Genomic DNA, 23941 nt, shown 5'->3' with positions numbered 1-23941 from the left:
TGCTTTAATAATAATAATAATAAAAAAGGATGAGATATCAGGGCACAGAGAACACCTATGAGAAGAATTTATTCAGATTATGTTCCTTTCCCCACTGAAAAAAATACATTTACTACTGGTTTCAGAGGTTTTAATTGTGAAAGGATCTAACAGATTTCTTAGCAGCTTCATTTTTGGGTGAGAGAGCAAAACAGATATAAAAAGGAAGAGAAAATCCGGAATGCAAACCGGATTAAGAAAGGTGTATTGTTTTTTAGAGGTGTTTTTAGAAGTGGGCCTCCTCCTACTGGGTGTTTGTGCAAAGGTTATCAAAGCAATTGAGCTCATCACTTAATATCACTTAATCACTTAAGTGTACAATAGCACTATTCTATTGCTATCTCCTAAAACTTGATTTGTTAGAAGCCATTTAATTAAAATCTATATACATGCAAATTATGAAAGTGAATAATTATCAGTGATATGATTATCTTCACATCTAATTAATATGTGCAAACAAAATGCAGGTTTTAAAATTGGAAATTGGAACATTGGCAGAAATTGGAACATTGAATTAAAAGAAAAATTGTAAATACTAGTTTTTCTTTGTATATAGGCTAAAATACTACAGAAATGAATATAAATACCTCAAGTCATGTAAGACTTGTATTTGTTGTAAAAAAAAAACTATCTGTAGCTCCTATATCTGCCTTGAGTATCTATCTGATTTAGGGGTGGTTAATTGCATTCTTAATAGCAAAATAAAGAATTGTTGCACTGTGAAGATTTGGGAAAGTTCAGTGATTTACCACCCTATAGGCTGATAAAAARGGGAAAGAGTTTGACTGTTTTAAGAGCTAAATCTTTTAAAATATTACTTTCTAAACAATTCACAAATGAAAAAACAAATCAGACTGAAGCATGCTTTATATGTTGGTACAGTCCTATAATAGAGATATCAATAGAATTTACCACATCTGTCAATGTTTATCCCCCAAAAGATAAAAAAAAAAAAAAAAGCCACCAGCAACAACTGTAGAAACAACTACTAAGCATAGTTACTCCTTTTGGACCTAAAACCAGAAAATTTGGGGCAATTCAGGTTATTTCTCAGAGAAACTCATGTTATAGTCTTCTGTGCTATGTTCTWTTGTTATTTCTTGGGCATGTCCTGTTAATTACAAAACTATTTAGTGTCCTGTTTCTTTCAATACAGCAAGAATGTTTACAGCCGCAATCTCACGCCCTGTCCAGTCAGGCTGYAGCCACAGCTCTCCCTTTGTGAGGATCGCTTTGGGAGCGCTAGGCTTGACCGTGTTTGCAGCTTTTCTAGCATGACTGCTTCTTCCTCACCTTTCACAAATCTTCTGCCTCATACAGACGTGGCTTAAGGAAAGAGTGACATGGGTTGTTCTTCGCACCTTTTAACTCACGGGCAAAAGTTACTTAGCTCTTGTTTTCTCCACATCCTTTCTTAACTATAAAACAATGAATTTCCACTAACTCTGCAATTACTCTCGTTGTTGCCATATTTGTGATGAAGTCTGCTTCTATACACAGTTACATCAAGGACAGAAAGCACATTTCAGACTATGATTTTTACAGCAGATTAAAACAAGCCAATTTCTCAATGAACTAATGAAAATTAAGCATGCAGATCTCCTCTGTAGTTTTCAAACTTCATCCAGAAACATTGAGAATACAAATAACATATAATTTTTACCATAAATGAATAGTTCCAGGAAACTAAGATGAGTTGCAAAAGTAGGAAACGAAAGATTTTTTTTAAGATATTTAAAATGTTGCTTAATGAAAACAAACATAATTTAGCATCACTGAAAAGCATTTTGGAARGTGCAGTGTTAGAGGCAGCTGTCCATTTCTCAGTTTTGTGAGGTGCATGTGGCTTATCAGTTGTGTCTTAAGCAGCTATTACTACTACCTGATAAGCTATTAAGACTAAGTTATATTTTATCTACGAGATCAATTTTACCAGAAATACTCCCATCAAAAGAAYGGCTGTGGACTAAGCTTTTCAAAAGTGACTAGTTATTTCAGTACCTAAGACTTGAGAAAGGCTGGTTCTCAGAGGGAAAAGCTTTTATGCAAATCAAGCTTTCTTAAATTGAATTAAGTACCTATAATTATTAGTCATATTTGAACATGTTAGCCATCATCTTTTGTGAGGAAATAAATGCTTGCTATAGGCAAATGCAGATACATTAATTTAATAATTTCTCAGATACATTAATTTAGTAATTTCTTTTCCAATTAAAACAGAGATTAACAGATGTGAGCTATTTGAATTAAAACAACACTGAATTCTAACATTTTGTCTCTAAGTGTTATCAACAGCTTTGGATCTCTTGGATCTTAGTGAACCTGTGTTACAAACCCAAAACAAAGCAAAGAAATCAGAGAATGCATCAAGAGGTGAAGGCTTAAAAGCTTCAACCCACAGAAAGAAGACAGACAATTCTGACCTTGTCAATGCGGATACTGAGCAGAAAGTCCAGACTGTTAGAGTATCAGACAAGTCTTCACTAGATTTAGGTAAGAGTGTAGTTATTCTATGAGTGCTTCACAGCGTGCCTTAGCACCAATTCCTCCTTGGTATGATCACAAAACTACAACAAAGAAATTTTCATTTCATCACACTTTAGCAGGGAGCGTAAAATTTGTTTCACGTTGTAAACCCCTGTCATGGTGAGCCCTTTTTGCCAATGTGAGCACTATTTGCCAGTATCCTTAATGTAAAGGATACTTGGGGAAGAATATCTATTTACTATTTTTGATACGTTTACTACAAAAATAATACATTTCTCTTCTGAAGACATATCTTCTTTCATCATTTCTATGCTATTAAGATTTCAGCTAATAAAGACGTGCATCCCACCTGAATAGATACTTTCCAAAAAAGAATATAAGCATGGTCAATAAAATGGCAGAAGAATCTGTAGAGGTATGAGAAGCTGGAAAAGGACCCAAGTCAGTGGCAACTCACATTGGATGTCCTTTACAGAACTGAAGATGTCAAAATACGCATTGTATTTGTAATATAGTGCTTTATCTAGACATATTGGAGGAAAAAAATTCCATTCTTGACAGAAGAGCTATGTTCATACAGATTAAAAAAAGAAAAAAGAAAAAAGAAAAAAGAAAAAAGAAAAAAGAAAAAGAAAAGAAAGCCAGCACAACTCAATATCCTGCCAAGCATGATCCACAGATGAGCTTTGGAAAAGATGTATTTAATTCAGTTACATCCAAACTGAATTACTTGCATTTCAAGCGAGAAATTTGCAATATAAATGATTTATATCAAAGTAGCAAAATGTCCATTCATCAGCACAGAAATTCTSTTGAGAACTTGATTGTCAGACAGGAGCTGTACATCTGATTTTTGCAAAGCAAGACAGGCATATGACTGAGTAATATCAGTTGCCTACACAGTCAGTTTTACATGGTAGGCACTAGCAAAGCTACATTTTTACAAATTGACCTATTTTTTTGTTAGGAAAATAAAAATATCAAATATTATCATAGAGCTATTATAATTTTATCAAGAGATATAAATTATATAGAAATCACTGCCTTTGAGTCAAGAGCTCCAGTCACATTCTGACTGACTATGAGTGCTTTTTTTCTGGCCATTAAAACCTAGATTTAGAAAAATGATATTAATTCTCAATCATTTTCAGAGCATTTATGCTAGAAAGCTGTACAACGTTCTTGCAGATTGGACCTTAATTAAAACATTCTTTCATAACTTCGCTTCACAATTTCCCCTACAACCTACATTTACAGAAGAGAAAAAAATGTCAACGCTTGATTCTTTAACAGATTTATGTTTTCTTTTCCTGTTTTTCAGTTGATATTCAGACACAGCTAGAGAAATGGGACGAGGTGAATTTTCATGGAGACAGGAGCAGCAAGGGTCATCCATCTATGGAACGAACATCATCATCCAGAGCTCCATCAAAAGAGCTTTTGTGGTACAACGTTTTGACTTCCTTACAAAAATATTTCTACTCCAGCTCTCTTAGTTCACAGAAATGATAGCTTTATGGCAAGTCACAGTGTTATTGAATCTGTTGTCATTATACTAAGTGTTCAGGCAGACATTTTAGACTATATTATAAACAAATGTACCATAAAATGACATTTTTCCAACAATTTTAGCRTTTGGAAAAGTAACAAATGGTGGTGAGAATCCTATAGGCAGATACAATGATCTATAACAACTAGAAAAATGTGAGTAAAATAGGGTATTTTGCAGTGATTTGTCCATCACTGGTTGCTCAGTTCAAATTCTTTGACAGCAAGAAGGTGGAAGTTGCGTGTGTTACCAGGTGAGGCACAAGAAAATATCCATGCCAAGTAGTACCTCTYGTGCACTGCTGAGCTGAAGTTTCATATGCTGTAAGTGAGGAAGAACTGGGCTTTGCCTTTCAGAACAGTCCAGGCATTGCCTAATTCTGCTGCCTGCTTTGTGTGTAAGCTACATTTGTTCACTGCATTATGCATGCACATACTTGGCATTAGCACTGCCATGCACTTGGGGCAGGTTTCCGACCGGCTGGTGCCCAGCCTGTACCTCACCTTGCCTTTTAGGTGAGTGTTTTAATAGCTCCGAGCTTTGCACGAGAGTTTTGGTCAGTTAAACCTCATTGTTCTACAGGGYTTCAGTTTCTAAGATGGGAGGTTACAGGATATGGTGCCCCAAAAAAGAAATGTGTGAAGCACACAGCCGGGGTGGGGATGCTGAGAAGGGTGCGGGCACTTTTGATATCAGCAAGCTAAAGAATTCAGCTAAAACATAGCCCAATTAGTCAGTGTATACTTATGAAACTGGCAGACAGAAGGCAGCGTTTCTAGTGCGCAAGGATGAACATGAAATGCATTATTTATAGGTCCACGGAAARCAGATCACAGCCTGAGCTGACTAATGTCAAGAGTGCCTTGGATTCCGATTCAACATCAGATTTAGAACTAGCTCCTGCAACACAGGTAAGAGAATTTAGCAGATTCAGTATTTTTTTTAAAAAAAAGGAACTGTCCCACTTCCATTCTGGAAGAATTATTTAAGGGAAATTTCAGGATCATCAGTTAAAAGACACATACAGCTGAATCTTCACACAACTTCCAAATTAAGATTTTAAGAAACTGAAAGAACTGTGTCATCATCTCAACATTCAGTATTTACTGCTGCAGTGACCAGTGACCCTCCTGTACAGAGAGAAAGATTTTAAATTAGAATTCGTCACAGCATCTTCTTTGCCTTCCTCCAGCTTTGAAATTCTAACTTTTCATGTTCCCTTTACTTGTTAGATACATTTTGCCAAGGTCTCTTGGTCAACTAGGAATCTCCAGAACAGGGAAACTGCTAGGGAAGACAGGAAGGAATCCTTGGCCAATGCTCCTTGGCGGTTCATCTCCACAAATGGGGTGGCAGTGTGGTCACACGAATTTCTCCTGCTAGAGAAAGCAGCTCTCATGTGATGGGCTGCAGGGTGAAGGTTTGTAGAGTGTGTCACTTCTAGTGTTATATGGTATATTGGACAGGTTTTTCTAGAAGTGATTATGTAAAGATACACGGTCATACATATATATGTATACACACATAAATCTATACATATGTATGTATATGTGTACAAACATACATTTATATATGCATTCACATAGTTCAAGTTGCTTATACACCCTCTTTTCTGGCATATCCTGTTTTTTATTTCTCAACTGAGCAGTTTYAAGTTCAGTCTATGCCACTGTCGAGGGAAGAAGAAATCTGTTTGGTGGACTGAGTCTTAGCTGAAAATAATTTTCTTTTCCACTGCTCTTTTTAGTCCTGGGCTTCAAAATCTTTCTGTCAGATGAAAAACTGGGAAATTAATAGCCCCATTTTCAAAATGGAAGAATGAGAGACCAATATATTTACTGTCTTTACTAAGACCATGKGGCATGTTTTGCAGAAACAGAAAATTAAATCCAATTCTCAGGATCCATTCCTGTTTTTTCATTGAGGAATTATCCTCCTTTCCTTCTCTGGTGTCTCTACATTACAAACAAAACTCTTTTTCTTCCTTTGGAAATCCTAACATTAATTCTAATACATGAAATCTCCCCTTTCTGTACAGTAAATTTATACATCTTAGTAATGGAAAAAAATCTATTTCCTAGCACAGTCCATTTCCATGAACTTTAGTTCACATGCTTTATTCTCCTTTTTAGGAGGATATTCYTCAGCCTAAGAAATCTAAATGTCAGGAAGTTTATGCTCAGTCTAAATGCGTGTAAATCAGTCATTGGAAATCTCTACTACATCTCTACTTTATAGGGTCATTTACCAATTTATCTTCCAGTAGAGTAACTACTCTATCAAATCTAGCAAAAATCTTCATTTTTAATTCAGTATAGGTTCAGTCAGTTCACATTCCATACTGTTTTGTAAAATAGCTAGTATATCAAGATTAAAACAATGTTAAATTAAATTGACCAACCTGAAACAGTTTCTCATAGGCATCACTTTTTTCCATCTTGTGACCCACTTAGAGCATGAAACATTTTTGAACTGTTAACTAGGTGTGCAAATAACTGACCTGAAGAYCATCTTCTGAGACCACTTGGTTATTCTTGATAGTTTACCAAAAAATGTAGTATTTTCAACCAGCTTAAGTTTTGATTAACCCTGCTGTCGGTTCCCAACAACCACTCATCTCTATTACAGAATTCTTAATTGCTTGCTTGTAAAAGAAACCACATTCAAGCTTTTATCAAAGCATATATTTCACAAATTTTGTCCTCTGCAGATCTTGTCTACCTTCTTTAAGGGTACTCTTCACATATGCAGCTACCCTGCCATACCCTACAGCTTTCATCTTGCAGTTTGCCATCAGCAGTTTGTGAGACAATCACCTTCATCATTCATCTTTGACACTTTAACTTTAGTTCCTCAAAGGGAAATGCTAAGTAAACAGTTCAAATTTTCATACTAGCAGAAAAGTTATGCAATTCTCTTAACTAAATACTGTGTTTACCCACACTTATGCTAATACAGAATTAGAAAAGCAAGCTTTGAATTAATAAGGAAAAAGTGTATTTGAAATCAAAGCAGCTACCATTGAATGGAGCCTTCTTCCTTCTCAATATCTTGCTCACAGCATATGCTATCTAATATTAACTTTTAATATGCATTTTCCCAAGCATCTTTGTTGCTCCTGTTATTGGCCTCCCTGGCAATTACTTGTTAGGCTTTTATTGCCGTTGAGATATCCTGCAGTTTTGAGGGTTTCTTGAGGATTTATTTTCKGTTTGATAATTACAAACTGCAGTGGTAGATAATATTTTTAATGTGTTCAACTGTGCATGCGTAGCGTTGGCTCATGTTTGCAAATGCTAAATATAATTTCTGACTTGGGCCTCTCGCTCGGGGCATTCTAGATATTTTACTGTGTACTCAGAGTGCGTCTGTAGACACTCTGACACACTGAAAAAACTGTTCCTAGCTCTGATATCTCACACTCCTAGGCCAAGATACAGCCCACAGCTTGTACACCTTGGAAATCCGYAGTTTGGCACAGCAATATTTAGCCTGCATAATTTATTCTCCACTTTCCCAAATACCTATGATAAGACTAATGAGCCCATCCCTTCTTGGATATGCCATTTACTCTAATGAAATGAAGGAGATACCAGGGAGAGATTCAGCTCATTATTTGAAAACCTGCTCAAAAATTAAGACTACAATTTAAGCCTCTCACCAACAGTTAAGGTCCAACAGCACATAAGCAGACAACAAGTGCAGGAAAGTGTGCGCAAATGCATTGGAATGGAAGATTTTGTCCCTGAAGACAGCAGCCAGTGATCAGCTACAGCAGCTCCGCTGTAGAGGGGTGAGCATAACAAACCAGTGTATGCAGCCTGTCCATGCCTCAGACATCCCATTCCACCCTGCCCCATTCCTGCCTCGGGCTCCCMGGCCAGGATGGGCTGCAGAGCCCCGCTCCATCCCCGGCTGGAGACACAAAGGTCTTCGGTGCCGGCACTCCATTCCCATCCCCTCTCCTCCCGCACTAGTGACAGGCAGCATGTCTCGTCTATATCTTTCATTTCTGGATATCACAGCTYGGAATACGACCCTGCATTGTCTATATATGATGCAGTTTATGGGAGGGGGGTCTATAACAACTTTTCCCCTCTGGCCGAGGGCAGCTGTGTATTTAACGGAGGAGAAGGTGTGTTTGTGTGGGGATTATGGGGGGAGAATATGTGTGCCCCAACACATGGCAGAGGAAAGGAGTCGGCACTTCTTCCTCTTCTTCCCCTTTTTCCCTTCTGCTGCCTCACCAAGGTCACCCTCCTCTTCTAGGGACTAATCAGGCTGAAAGCAATGATTTACAGTATTGTCTTTGACCTAAGGAAATTACAGTCATTGGAAAGAAAAGATTCACAAGCTGAGGTAATCAAACATTTTACAAGAGTCAACACACGAATAATGAAAAGGCAAGGAACATAATTAATGTCTGTCAACGTAGTTTTGTGTCAAGAAACCTCAAATTCATTCTTCGATCTGATTACAAGCTCAGTTGATAAATGTTGCTGTGTGATCTTCTGCAAGATGTTTGACTTAGCACAYCATATTCTGATTTAAAAATTAGCACCGTGCAGTATGAATAATGCAGTGTTAAATAGATTCAAACTGGCTAGCTTATGTTCTCWAGAAGAGCAGTGATTTACCAGGTATCATATTAATAATAATTCTGTGATTCCAGAGAGAAACTCCAATCTTTAATACTAGTTATCTGGAAGTAAATAYGTCAAGGAAAATTTAAATCATTGCTGATAAAACCTGAACAAGGGTTGAATTAAGAATTGTACAACAGAGAGACATAAAATGACCTGGTGATCAAGACACCTGCATAAATATATATTATAATACAATCACTTGAAAAGTCATTCATTTCAGACTGAGAATGCTGGCTCTATATACAAGAGTGTGCTGGAAGGCTGGTCCAGAAAGGATTTATGGCTCATAGTACACAAGGATGTCAGCAGGAGCTCCCTGTGTAATATATGCCTATATATCTATATAGGGTATTTCTCTGTTCACCATGGACATGATGGATACTGGAATCCACTTTTACTGTCTGTGTTGTAAAACGGCTATAAAAAAAAATCTCATAGTGAGATATTTAAGATCTTACTTTCTTTAGCTCATCATAAGATAACTAAAAGCTGATCACAGTTATGAATGAATTTGCACAGAGAATTTTTTTTTTTTTTTTGCATGGAGAAAATTAGAGAAAATAAAAGTACTTTAAGCTATCAGAGAAAGGAGAGTTGATGGCTGGAAATGGAAGCCAGAAAAGTTAAAAGCAATAAGGGAAGCAAAGAGGGCAATTAAACAAATCTCTAAGCAATGTGTTAAGATTATGGATTCTTAATAATTTTAAATTAAATCTAGGCACCTCTCCCATTGACATATATTACAGACAAGCTCCACATACTCCCTGAGGAATTTCAGTTTCCTCTTATGGACATCTGAGTGACATACACACTTGTGTGACACACAGACAAATTGATTGTTTGAACCTGTCATTTCTTCTGCCCTAAATTCTATTAATCACTAAAATATGGGGTTTGTGCACAGGGATTGTTTTTGATGCATTTTCAATGGCAGCCTGAAATCTCCTGCTGCCCTTTTCAAGAGCAAAATATATATATTTGTCAACAAAACAAAACAAAGCAAAACAAATAAACAAACAGAGAACACTGATGGTGGATATGAAAGGTAGATGGTAGATATGACTCCTCAGTGTGGACCTTCCCTCAAACCCTATGTTTCCTGCCACTTGGCAAGTCCAGAAGCCAGAACAGACCATAAAATAATGTGCAGGGTACCGCTCTTTACCAAATACTTCCCACAGAACTAGTGCTGGGCTGCTCTACACTAACTATATGTTTGCTTAACCCAATATGCTTTTCAGTTATAAACGTCCGAGAATCCAGAGATTCAGGAACAAAACACACTTGAAGGCTAGACGCAGACAGGAAAGTCATCTTTCTAATCTAATAAAATGTCTGTACACACAGACATGCATGTTCTGACCACGCATCGTACATTATTCATATAAATGCCTAGGAATTCACAACAGGGCCATTCCAACACTTGCAGAGACAGCCCAGTGAATTGGAAGTAAGAAAAAATATTCCTTATAGGAATACAGTTCATTGTAATTGAATCTTACACGTATAGTCATCAGAAATATAATCACGTAAATTAATGCAATTGAGAGCACGGGCAGGCAAACAGCTAATGAGTTTAACCTCTGGCAAAYGCAAGGGAAGAGCTTAGCAGCCAGGCTGTATTTCACAAGGCGGGGTTGCTTTGTGCTTTTCCTTGATTTCATTGAACATTGTTTGGTTTTGTACTGTGCCTGTTGTGCAAAAGGCATAAATAAAATGCTTTAAATAAAAGAGAAGGAAGAAACTAGTTATGTGCTTCCAATGGGAATGACTGAAAGTAAGGCACAGAAAAGACTGTAAAAAGAGATTGGAGAAAGAAGAGTGATTTGTCCCTCCAGTGAAATTCTTAACAAATGTGGCTCCCCAATGTGATATCAAACTAGAAACCAAAAGAGAAATACAAAATGTACAGGGGAAATGAGATGCCCTCTTCTTGGAGCTCACTGAATGGATTGCATTGCCACAGCCGAACTACAGCAGTAGAAATAATGAAGGGTAAATTCTTAACAAAATAGTCATCTCTTTTTTTTTTAGCCAAACTTCTGCACTATCTTTCCTCTGAAATCTCTTTAGCTGCCCTTGACACATCTAAATTTTGAGGGAGAACTCTAGAGAAGATAATTTACTTTGCTGACCATGAGGAATGATCTCTGCTCTGCTACAACGGGAGAGATGATTCAGAGGAATTCATGCAGGGATAGAGCTAGCTTTGCCCAAGATAAGAGCCATTTTTGGCTCTAGACAATTAAAGGTAGGAAATAACTCAGAAATTTGGGATAGAGTAGATCATCCTTTTCTGATTTATCCTTTCTTCTCTTTCTTTTTTTTTTTTTTTAGATACGATCAACTAAAGAGCAGCGTTGGGGAGGGCCTCTCCTGTCTAGAAATCATTCCTTGGAGGAGGAATTTGAAAGAGCAAAGGCAGCTGTGGAGGTATTGCTTTGTTTGTCTGCTTTTTTTCATTTTCAACTACCGTTCAATGCATTTCATATTCATCTTGCAGTACAAGCATAAGAGAAACCAGATCTAGATTATTCAAAGCAGAGAAAAAGATACATATCAAATAGTTATTCATTTTAAACAGTAGCTTTCTCTTAACAAAAAATAGAACCTCAGCTATAAATAGAGATGATCCAGAACCAATTCAATAAGCTAGATTTTGTCTTGCTATAGTGGGTGAAGAGAAATTCTCCATAAAATTAAATACATCCAAACTCAGTATATGAAACAATTTCCCAGTGATTGAATGTGCACAGTCAGTTGTTTCAGCTCAGGAGAAGCAGGACTGAAATCTGAATTCAGACAGAAGCTAAGTCTTTCCATCCACACTGAAACTGGAACTCAGAATCATTTACAAACAGAATACTTGCTGCAATGGCTGAGYATATGCAGCTATAGCAGGAACCATGCATCAATGCATTTTTATAAATAATGGTATGAAGTTTAGCACAGAAGGATTCTCTTTCCCAAGTAAATAGATTTAATTCAAAAAGGTGAGTGTATTTTTCTAGTTTTCCTATTGCAAATCTCTTTTTCCCTATCTTGTACTTTTCTAGCACAGAAAAGCCTGTTAATGGTCCTATACCTCCACTAGCAATCGAAATCCTGAATGTATCTAGAAACAAGGTAGCTTACAGGTTTTTTGACAGAAGTCAATAAAGATACAACCAATGATTCTGAGCACGCCACCATTTGGGGGTTTCGTCAGTAACCCTTCAAATCCCCATCCCCATAAACAGCCAAGACAGCTGCATCCCACTGAGGATGAAGTCCACGCTGAAGTACACAACAACATTTTTGGAGAACATTGTTTTTTCTGGTCAAATAGATTGTTTATAAACAGTGCTGGTGAGGCACAATAGGTTTAATGCTGCACATCACAGACATTTGCCACTGGCAGGAAAGGAGAGACTTGTTTTCAGGTGGCTGCTGTTTAAAATTCTCGGGATGCTCCTCATCCACTGCAGACTGATCCTTCAGGTAGGACACGCTGTGCTGTAATCCGTGATTCAGGCTCAGGGAGTTTGGCTTGAACATTGTCTGCATTATGGTTATTAGTTAAGCAAGTGGTGTCAGTACTCCTGCAATGGGCAGGAACTACAAGTAATGCAAAGTTCCTAGACATTCATGAGAAGGAAAAATATACTAAAGCTAATAAGAGATCACAAGACTTTATTCAATTTCTTTACCAAGTAAGGAGAGGAATATATTGTAAAACAAGCCTGCACATTAAAAAGGTCACTGGGAGGCAACAAAGACAGATTATTAAAATACTTTAATGYAGCCTGGAAAACAGCTATTAAAAAGAATCTAATTAAATGTTTCCCTTACTGTGTAGCTGGCAGTCTAAGTAATTCCTTCTGCTTAAAATAGAATCTGGTACCAGGTAGTTAAAATGTAAAGGAAAGGATGCTTCAAGACCTTGTAGAGCAGTCATTTTCATTTGCATATGAAAAGAACTGAATTTTCCTCCTAGCCAAAATGAAGTGGTTAGAAAGCTAGAGTGATTGAAATAAATTGCAGCCCATCTCAGAAAGATTAGTGCTTTCTTAAGAAGAGCACAGATACAGTTCAGAAATTCATCTTTTAGTCTTTGGATGTTTCTGTAATATTTTTCAATTGAGAAAGCTCCAAGTGGCAATATTAGCCAGAAAACTGATCAGGAAAAGGAAGCAAATCTCAAGTTCTTTGTGGCCCATTTTGAAAGGAATTAATTAACAATTCAGTAAATTAAGATGCCAAACTATTTTCCATCCAATATTCACTTTAGAGCTTTGGGAATGGTCTTAAGATGTCAAACCCTGAGATTAATGAAGATGCATGAGGTAATTTTTTCTTAAGAAGGTTTAAAGATATTTATGCCATTGGGGAATCTTTAAAGAATAAAGAGATAAGTAAAATAGCTTCATTACTAGAGAAAGTCCAGATTCATTTGCAGTGGCCAGGTTCTCACAGACTTGGCTTTTTTTTCCTGTCATGATAGAAACTAAATTTTATTACTGCATTGTCCAGTTGCTCTATGTGTGAGAAAAGCACAAATAGCATAAAATCTTCATTTCCCAAGTACCAAATATGTCTTAAAAATAATCTTTATAATATTAGGCTGCGTTTTTTCTACAATTGTGTCTACAACTGTTATTTTTGAATTTTCAAAATTTGTCATGACAGGGAATCAGTTCCACAAAAACCTGATCTATATTCTGTTAAAATGATTGCTTTATCTTCCAGTATCCAATTGCTAAGAGTTAGAAGAAATAAAAATGATAGACAGTGCAAAAATTCTAAATGAAAAATGTCTTAGATCTGGGCAAAAAGTAACCTTGATATTTTCTTATATCACATTTCTATGCTGTAGAAATTTGTTCATATGTGCCACAATGTGTCGCAGGTTTGCATAAAAGAAACTTCAAAATTTCTATCTCTATCTTATATACAATGCAATATCACATGAGCTCTCTGCAGTTTAATGTGCTGTAATGAAGGATCAAAATATATAACAGCTAAATTATGTGACAATAGTGACAGAAAAATAGGGAAACACAGTCCAGAATCATCAGCTTTCTGGTTTACGTGAATACCTGTTAAACTCCTTTATACGTTTTTACACGATCCAGTCTCACTATTTCTACCTGCTTGTTGGATCCTCTCAGGATTGCCTAAATCTGAGCAATACAGACCTAAGAGTTTGAGTCACTTAGATGCATCTTATCTAGAATCAGAGTGGGGATCTTTGCCTTGATATCAATTTGTTATATAAGTTATATTGAAAATGAATACTTCCGATTCCGTTTTGAGAAATTATCAGGTAGGGAAACTCGACGTAGCTAGCACACAAATATAATCCCTTTTGTGTCCAAAGAGTACTCCATACAGTACATACTTTGGAGTACATACTCCAAAGGATATGTTGATGCAGTAATTCACAGAAAAAAAATACAATAATCACAGAACCTTTTTTTTCTATGCACTCATCAAGAAGGAACATTGCAAATTACTTTCTGGCACTATAGGACTGAYAAAATTCTAACCTAAAAATGATGGAAACCAGGGGTAGGTTTAGAAATTGTCCATYAATATTGAGAAAGTGCCCTCTCCATTGCATCTTAGGAAATAAACAGGCTGTGAATATTTTGCCTGCCTTTTGTTTAATTGTTCCAGCATATTTTTCAGTGCTAATCAGAGCAAAAATAGCCCATTCAACAATATGCAGAATATTACGCATGTAAGGAGTCAGATGGTAAAAAACATTTTTCCAGGTTGTCATTCCATTTAAATGCTGCAGATGATCTGAGAATGTGTTAAGTGTGTTCAACTGCTCTGAAACCTTTTGGTATGTCCAAAGAAACTCACCACCATTCAGAGAGCTGAAATATTGAAATGAGGTAATTGGCACAAGTCACATAGCAAAAAGAGTCAGAATTACATCTAGGAATCTTGATCCAGAACCGGATTTTCGGAACTACTCAAAATTAATTTAACCCACTTGCTATTGGAGAAAACCACAAAACTGTCATCAAAGTCAGTTGAAAAAGACTTAGCTCTTTAACAAGAATATGCCTTTATGGTCCTCTTCTCCATGAGTTATTAACACTGTTAACTGGTATGGAAATATTACAGCATTTTATCAGGTGCCGTAACTGAGCATGATCCAGCTGTTGGATGCAGCTTTGCCTAATCGATTTCAGGAACCCGTATCCGGGCACAGCATAAGCTGGGAATTCACCCTATCAGGTGCCAGGACCCCATCTGCCACATGCATTTAGGAAGCTGCTCCTGGAGCAGGAGACCTACACTGGCTGCAGTCCCCCTGTGCATACTGGAAGAGTCTCTCCTGATCAGAAACCACAGACCTTCACAGCAAACTCTGCCCTGCCAGGGAACAGGACACGCACAGCACCTTCTAGATCCTGTACATGTGATCCTGTGATCACACAGGATTTTCCATGTCACACCTACAGAAAACGGAGGCAGGAAAACAATCCTATTTGTGTCAGAATCACAGATACATTCATTTCACTAGTAGTTCTATGATTTACTCCATTTACAAATGCATTTTAAAGCAATTCTAAGTAGTTTTATTAATCTGTGGGAAAGGAAAATTTCCCTTCCTTTACCTCATCCTGAATCTCAAAATTACTCCTAGTAAAAACACAGTCAAATAAACTTTTTCCAACATAGTGAAGATTTTTGCTGAATACAAAATAATACATGAAGACATTTGTTGGACTGTGTAGTTTAAGGGATTCAAATGTCTCTACTCATGACTGATAAGACTGAAAGGGAGCAAYCTGAATCACAATCTTGGTCTTTTCAATTTCCAAGTTTCACCACAATMTCAGAACTATTTAACAGGTTGCATTTCTTTCAAACTTGGAATGAAAACAAGTTTTGAAACCTCAGTAGCTGTTGTGCAGCAGAGTTGTTCTCTTCTGCTCACTTCTATTCACAGTATTATGAAAAGAGGAGTACAAGCTCCTCTCCCGCAGTGAGTCACAGCAGTTTCTGAGTCACAGAGGAACAGAGCAGGTACCTTCACACACCCAGTAACTGCATAATGCAGAGAAGTCCAAGTGTCCTAGAAGGAAGTGCTGGGTATCAGCAGGATGATATAGTAAGAGCACAGGAGAAATGCTTGTTAGATTCCTGAAGAGGGGACGCACGTTGCTATCTTTAAACAGATTTATAACAATTGCCCCTAATATTCATGAATGAAAGCCCTCCTAGCCCTTTACATGAAGTCTCAAATAGTTTCCCTGTTGACCTGAAGGTCTTYTCCAACCTTCCTTCCTCTCCCTGAGTGCCTAGCGAGGAGGGTTGTGGCAAGCCAGGCAACAGCAGTAAAGTTCTGTTCTTAAAATGATGCTGGGCAGTAATAGCATGGAGGGGATCAGTCTTGCAGTGAAGATTCAGACAAAACTTTCTGGACCATTTTCCAATATCTTTAAATCATTTTGATTAGTCTCTCTCTCTCTTTCTCTCTCTCTCTCTCTCTCCCTCTCTCTTTCTCCAATAGTTCTGTCTAAACCGCATTTATTTCTGCTACTGTCTTTGCCATAAGTGCGCTGAGAGCCTTCATCCCTGGTACAGACCATGCTGCTTTAGGACTTGCCTGTGCTTATGGCCAAGACATGGAGGCTGAAAAAGAGCAGCTTAACTTGCATTGCCCTGTCTTTTTGTCGGCTTGTTTCTGTGTCTTGTCATCATTTTCTGGCACACACTGTGGTTCCCTCATTCTGGGTGATACACACTGTAAAATCTCTTCTTATTTCATTATTTCTGTCTTTTCTGTATATATTTTTCCCTTTTTGTCCTTGAGCTCATTGCTATCATTACTGTACCATTTATGAGCTCTACAGTTTCCTYTCAACACTGTACAGTATACGAAGCAATGTTAGGATTTCTCCATTCTGTCAAAAGGCCATCAATGTTTTGACATTTCTCTTTTACGTAGCTGAAAACAATACTGAGTCTATCAAAGTGGGATACTTGTTCTCTTTTAAACTGTTTTATCTGTTGTTATTCCTTAGCATGTATGCTTAGCTGATTTTTCTTTTTTGGACGGGAACTAGCTACATTCATTTTCTTCAAATTTTAGGTAACAATTTACTGCTAGAGTGAAAGAGATGTAGTGTAAGCTGCTGTAAATCCTGCTTCGCATAGAGCATGTGCTCTCTCTGAGATAAAGGGCTTTATATTGCAGAAATACATAACAATATAAGTGACAAAATTTAGCTATATGGAATACCAAATTTGCGCTGCAGGATTTCAGACTTTGCTAGAATCAGACCACCAGTAAAAACAAAGTAAAAGCTTAGTAGGTTTTTAAAGTTTCATTGTTAATTTTCTTTCTCTTTTCTCTATTTCTTCTAGTCAGACACAGAATTTTGGGATAAGATGCAAGCAGAGTGGGAAGAAATGGCTCGCAGGAATTGGATTTCAGAGAACCAGGAAACACCAGGACAAGTCACCATCTCAACCATTGAGAAGGTAACAGAGCTTTTTAATCCAGCACATCCTTACCTTAGTTTGAAGAGCTTCTCAGCTATTCAAGGACACCCAGGAAAGTCTTCCCAGACACGGCAGCTAACTTTTACCCACGGGTTCAGTCTCCTTAACAATGCACGTGGGAATGGCAAATTTAAAAGGATTTACCACAGTGTGGATGCTTTTAGACTCACATTGTGCCTGACTAAATTTGGCCTAAGGATGACTAAGCAAACTGCTAGATCCTGGCACATTTGAAGACAGACACTTAAGTAAGAGGATCAAATATTAAATAATCTACTCAGGAAAGTTTGAACACAGCCAAAGAGAAAAATGAGATTCTTTCTCCTTCATTCTATTATACATTTTAATTTGACTTATATAATGTAGCTGCTATTAATGTAAACCCTTCACTCTGCAGTACCAGAAAGGAAGCTTTGCTGTCCTAATAGGTATTTTGACCTGGGAGCCATTATTAGGTTAACATTTGTATTGATTTCTATTCCCCCAAAACACAGTGTCTGAAAGCAGATCCTTCTCAGACATTTCTGACTAGGCCTCTTTCTCCCGCGCAAAATGGAGCATTAGCTCACAACTAGGTAAAAGTTAAATAATCCTAAAAGAAGTTCTGGGGCTTGCAAAAGGCTTCTATATTTTGGAAATAAAAATTGCAAGTTATTGACTGAACAGGCATTAGGTTACAAGCCCCATAGGTGATCCCTTCATGACCATTTTTTTCTACAAATTCAGCCTACGGGGCTCATGCAGTCAGTGTGAGTTGTTGCCATTAGCTTTGATCGGAGCAGGAGAGCCTGACACATGGGCATCAACAAGTGTATCTTCAGATCTAAGTTAAAGAAACCAGTAATATAAATGTCCAGTGATGCTCCAGGACATGAATTACTAGGAWAAATAATAATTTAAATTTCACAGGCTAGTTCATACTTTCTACATACAATGGAWCTTTATAGCCAGGGAGTCATTCCGTTGTACAGAGATGTCATTCCTTGCTGGAGCGCTTCCTCATGGGTCTGCTACCTCTCTTCTCCAGGGCTATTATTTTCATACCGAAAACCCTTTCAAAGACTGGCCGGGGGCTTTTGAGGAAGGACTGAAGAAAATGAAAGAGGGCGACTTGCCAGTCACGATCTTGTACCTGGAGGCTGCGATTCTGCAGGAGCCCAACGACGCAGAGGTATCGGCTCCCGAGCCCTCCCCCGGGCGCGCGGACACCAGAGCTCCCGGCCCAGCCCCGCGGTAGCCCCRTGGGAACAGACCCAGTGGTGGGTTTGGAATAGCACACGCCCTGAAAGAAATTAAGGGGAGCTCTTAATACGATGAGACTCTGCTTTTGAAACTGTAAAATTCCCAATTTGTCATTTAAAAAGCTTTCAAAATTGACAATATTTCAAACTTTCCACTTTTTTCCCCTGGTGTTTTCAAACTATTAAACACTAGCTGAAAAGGTGAATATCTTTGATGATGTCAACAAGGATGTTGACTCATTTTTAAAGTTGCACCAATTTCCAATACTGCTATTTTCAGGGGCTATATATTTAAAGTCTGCTSTCTTTGAAACTTTAAATATATTTCCAGTATGTGTAGCTAGATTTCCTCGAGCCTATTGCTACACTAAAATAAGCAGCAGCATTTTGAAAAGCAGATCAAACTCTCAGACCCTATAGCATCCCTTAGACCTGTACAACAAAACAGTTTTTCATCATTTTCTGCAAAAGTCTAGCRACAGCAGAATGCATTTTAAATGTACAGCACTGCTTTTGAGAAACCAGTGAGTGTCCTTACACCGCCAGGATGCCTTTGCATCCACTGCCTACAAATGGGGAGAGGCCCCAGGATACTCAAAACTGCATTAATTTGTACTTTTGGTGTGCTCACAGTAGAAAAATCTCTATTTAGCCAATACTGACACACTTGCTGTTTTATTCACCCCGCTATTTAACAGTGATATTAGTCAGTAATTCTGCTTGCACTTTGGTACAAAAATGACTATTTGTTTGCTGGTTATTTTTGCAGGCCTGGCAGTTCCTGGGCATAACGCAAGCAGAGAATGAAAATGAGCAGGCAGCCATTGTCGCCCTCCAAAGGTAGATGGAGTTAATTGCTAAATAACGGSTCTGATCAGTAATTAGGTGACGGAAGCCTATGTATATTTACCCTCACACATGCCTTGTAACTTCAAGCATTTACCTAACTAAGGAAAGCATTGACACACGTAGAGAAATCTTCATAGCGCATTTGGAAGCACGAGCTGGGATTAATGTTTCCATTTACGGGATAATTGAAGTATTTAATCTAAAACTTAATTAGATGCACAAAAGAAAAGTTACATGGCCTGGCAAACACGAATAGGCATAATGCAAATAAAGTGYCTTTTTAATATTCCAGCCACTCAGCATATTTCCCATAGTCCGTCCTTTAATGAAGAGGTTTCTTAATTGGAATGAGCTCCTTCCAGCTGCTGAATATTATATTGAGAATATTTTAGATTGATAAAGATGTAGAGAACATGGCAGGCTTGCATGTAAAACATCAGTTCCAAAATATCTGTATTATTATTACCTTACTGTTGTGGGTGTTCATGCTTCCACTTGAACAAAGTGTCCTCTCCAAATTTAATTGCCAATTTAATCTCCAAATTTAATTTAGTAATTTAACCATCAAGTCATTTTGCCTAAGGACACTTCAATTACCTTCACTCGTTTATATGTAACTTATTAGGGTACCTAGATATAATTCCAAGGGATCGTCTGATACAGGCCTTGCTCATCCCCACCGTTCTAAAACGAGCAACAGTAACATGGACAAATTAGGCTGGATTCTGTTCTTGGTTAATGGTGTGTAGCTGGATAAAGGCTACGGGCATTGACTGGCTCTGGCTCTATTGAAGTGTAATTTAGAATCCATCATGACGGAGAAGATCAAAAAGAGGGGAAGAGATTTTGTCTTCAAAACACTTTTTTGTTTAGTTGAAAGTTTTTAATTAAATTCCTCAACTTGAGTTTACACAAGGCACCTCTGTGTACTGACTGGGCAGACACTATAGAAATGAATCTGCTCATATTTACTATGAAAAATAACCTACACAACCAACAGGAAGAGAAGAAAGCCTGTGTGCAGGTTTATGTACGTGTGTGTTTCCACACACGTGTGTGTGTGTGCGCAAGGGCATGTGTGTMGTGCATTTACAATGTAAAAATAAGACTAAGTCTCTTCTTTAAAAGCATGACTGAGTACATCTTACCTGCATGAGTGACTTCTAAAATTATTTGAGTTGAGTTTGGGAGAAAATAGGAAAGAAAAAAAAAAAAAAAAGCTCAAAGTATTTTTATTTTCTGTCTAGGTGCTTGGAGTTACAGCCAAACAACCTAAAAGCTCTGATGGCCCTGGCTGTGAGTTATACTAACACCGGCCATCAACAAGAGGCCTATCAAGCTCTACGAAATTGGATAAAGCAAAACCCCAAATACAAGTATATAGTGAAAAGCAAAAAAGGGTCCCCAGCACTTACCAGGAGAATGTCTAAGACATCAGATGAAAGGTAAGAGGAGCGTAAACCCTAATGGTGGAAACTTTAATGGCAACTTTTTGTCCTGTGCCCTTATGCCACGGAGGTCCTGCCTGCTTCCTTTGGTATAAACTCCAACTCCAGACMCAGTCTGTAGCCAATACGTTATCTCGCCTGGATTCATAGTTGCGCTTTGACTTTACCATATAAGTAAATTCTGATACTCTGCAAATGAATTTACAACAGCAGTTGAAAGCAAATCTGCATTACACTGATAGCGAAGAAACTTATTTTAAATTTTAAGAGTGCATCACTGCTGATACGTTCAGTGCAAGGATTTTAAATTGAGGCTATGCATCCAATATTGAAACGTTTGCAAAGAAGGGCAAGATGCAGCTTGATGTTATTTTTCACCCTCTTCTAGCTCGTTACTTGAAGAAGTAAAGGATTTGTACCTGGAGGCAGCTCACCAGAACGGCGATATGATAGACCCTGACTTGCAGACAGGCCTTGGAGTTCTTTTCCACCTGAATGGAGAATTCAGCAGAGCAATAGATGCATTTAGTGCTGCTTTAACTGTTCGGCCAGAGGTAATTTTCTGCTTTTATGTTCTTAAGAGTTTAGCTTTCCAAGCTCTTTCTTTCCCCTCTCTCCTGAACAGGCCAATATTAATGAGAGACCATTTCAGCCATTAAAATGTTAATATCTGAAACAGAAATGTTAATTACAAACTGTGCCATTTATAACAGATTTATGTGTGTCCAGTTTTAGTTGTATACTGATTAATGGTGCTCATTACATGGCTCCGTCTGTAACCACGAATCAGAACTTCACGCTCCATGTCAATTAGCAGAAAACACTATTATGTCCCTGCTTGACACCTGCAGTAGGAAACCTGCATTTTCTCACCAGGACTACACACTATGGAACCGTCTTGGAGCAACTTTGGCCAACGGCGATCGAAGCGAGGAAGCTGTTGAGGCCTATACACGTGCTTTAGAAATACAACCCGGCTTCATTAGGTCCAGATACAATCTAGGAATAAGCTGCATCAACCTAGGAGCATACAGGTAAGTTACACAAATGTAAAAACAGAAGTGTCAGGGACCATATAAACATTTACCAGGTGAAAGCTCATGTTCTAGCTAGAGTTATCTATGAGGCTACATTCTGACTTTTTGTCTCAACTATTGCAAACATTTCGAACGGTGTTTTCCAAAACATTGATGCTTTTCTTGGATCCACGCATTCTGTTAACAGAACTATAGCATTTCAATTAAAACCAGATGCATTGAGGAAGCTACATAAGCAGGGTATTTTTAGCTCTAATTGTATGTACTGTTATTATAAATCAGTGGGATTATTCCCACACTTAAAGTTAGTCCTGTGTTTAAGAGCTTTTCCAAAAGGAAGAATTCAAGTGTTGGTCCCTAGGAGAGAAACGTCAGTTAAATTGCTTCAAGTATCTAATTCTGTGAAAGACACTTTTGAAAACTCCTTCAGGAATCCAGGGTGATATTCCAGGCCTCCATAAGGGTCCCAACTGTCAGCTTAAGAGAGTTAAGATGAAGTGGAACKATACAACAGCTTCCCCAGACGTAGGGTTAGACTAGAGCTCTGCACTACTCCAAGCTCTGTTTCTAGTAAACAATAAGCAATACGGTTATCCGTTCATTTAAGTCAAATCAAGCAAGAATAACATAAACACTGTAATGAACTGTCTTGTAAAACAATGTATATGATTTTAGCATGGTATTTCAGAAAGCTTTACATTAGTCTTTAAGCATAGACTAAGCATAGACTAAGCATATTATCTTGCACGTTTCTTTTTTCTTCTTCCCTGCAGAGAGGCTGTCAGCAATTTTCTCACTGCTCTCAGTTTGCAAAGAAAGAGCAGGAACCAACAGCAGGTTCCCCATCCGGCTCTGTCAGGCAATATTTGGGCAGCGCTCCGAATTGCCCTGTCTATGATGGACCAGCCAGAACTCTTCCAAGCTGCCAATGTGGGCGACCTAGACATTCTGTTAAGAGCTTTTAACCTAGAGCCGTAAGAAAAAATATCCACAAGGCAATTAAGCTGCATTAAGAACTAGAGAACTCTTCTATGACTTACATCAAAATGACCGTGTTTTCCAAAAGATCATGGCTGAGGATCAGTAGGGGAACTCTCCTGGACATGACTCCAAAAGTTCAAAAGCACAAAAAAAAAAAAAAAGAAAAAAAAGAATATAAGTTCTAAATCAATGATTAAAATGGACTGCAGCCCTGAACTAGACAAAGCAGTCATTTCTGAGGAATGACTTCATCCCATGCAACCTATATCTCGAAGCTRTACAGAGAAAACTAGAATAGGAACCAACCCAGGTAATCCTTATTGCACATTAGAACGGTGAGCAGCGCATCCAAGGAATCTGCTGAGCAGCTCATTGCATGATGCTGACGCCGCTTTTCCCTACAACAGGAATTCCCTATCCTTTGGTTTCTTTGTTCAGCAGTTTTCTCRAGGTCCATCATTAAGTAAGCTCTGATACAGATGCATGTAAGCTGGATGTATTTTGTTTTGACTGTGTTTATAACAAGAGCTTTGCTTCTGAGGCTTCCCTGGTTGAACCTGGGCCTAATTCTGCAGGCTCACAGAGTTGCAAACCTCATGGGATGTAACAAGAACATTGTACAAGAGGGCTCATGGGATTAGGCCGTTGACTTTCCAAAAGGACATGTTACAAGTGGAAGCAGTAATTTGCACTAGAATTGTTGTTTAAACCAGCTATCCCTGATCATGGAATGAGGAAATTGTCTACCAAGGCGCTTGCAGCAGGATCTGCACCAGTCTATGTACTTATGCACTTTAATCTTTCTTTTTGTAAATCAATGCTATGCTTTTATTTCAATTAGTAWCAACAAAACATACAAGATAGCCTTGTCAGCTTAGAGGACCAAATATTATTTCCTGTAATGTGATAAGGTTTTCAATGTCTAAAAAAATGCAAACACAAATAATACCTACCAGAGAGACTATTTAATTACACATCTTTCAGGTATCACACACATACGTGCTGTATGTGGATTATGTCATTTGGAAGATAATAAGCCTGCAGATTTCTATTACAAATAAAGTAAAATTTCATAAGAATTAATGCCAGCAGACCATGCTCAAGGGAAAATTTTCCCTGAAAAAAAATAKTCTATCTAGGGATTGTAGGGTTGGGA

At 37.9% G+C, this 23941-nt stretch overlaps 1 protein-coding gene across 2 annotated transcripts in view; it reads left to right on the top strand.

Moving 5' to 3' along the window:
- The window catches only part of PEX5L (peroxisomal biogenesis factor 5 like), a 94009-nt gene extending 70438 nt beyond the window's left edge, over positions 1–23571 (top strand). Inside the window, exons 4-14 of one of the 2 annotated variants that reach the window (XM_026045382.1) lie at positions 2323–2532; positions 3848–3971; positions 4890–4986; positions 11059–11154; positions 17092–17208; positions 18257–18400; positions 19240–19310; positions 20567–20764; positions 21156–21321; positions 21644–21801; positions 22578–23571. In XM_026045382.1, the coding sequence (XP_025901167.1) occupies positions 2323–2532; positions 3848–3971; positions 4890–4986; positions 11059–11154; positions 17092–17208; positions 18257–18400; positions 19240–19310; positions 20567–20764; positions 21156–21321; positions 21644–21801; positions 22578–22782 (1586 nt within the window). In that variant the 3' untranslated portion in view covers positions 22783–23571. The remainder of the gene's footprint in view (positions 1–2322; positions 2533–3847; positions 3972–4889; positions 4987–11058; positions 11155–17091; positions 17209–18256; positions 18401–19239; positions 19311–20566; positions 20765–21155; positions 21322–21643; positions 21802–22577) is intronic. The other variant, XM_026045383.1, reaches the window with a different exon arrangement.
- Positions 23572–23941: the final 370 nt, after the last annotated feature.

Source organism: Nothoprocta perdicaria, unplaced genomic scaffold, assembly GCF_003342845.1.
Source record: "Nothoprocta perdicaria isolate Ctin4 unplaced genomic scaffold, notPer1 scaffold_4, whole genome shotgun sequence".
Taxonomy (NCBI): Eukaryota; Metazoa; Chordata; class Aves; order Tinamiformes; family Tinamidae; genus Nothoprocta; species Nothoprocta perdicaria.
Note: the sequence above shows the minus strand (reverse complement) of the source record. Positions and strands in the feature narration are given on the sequence as shown.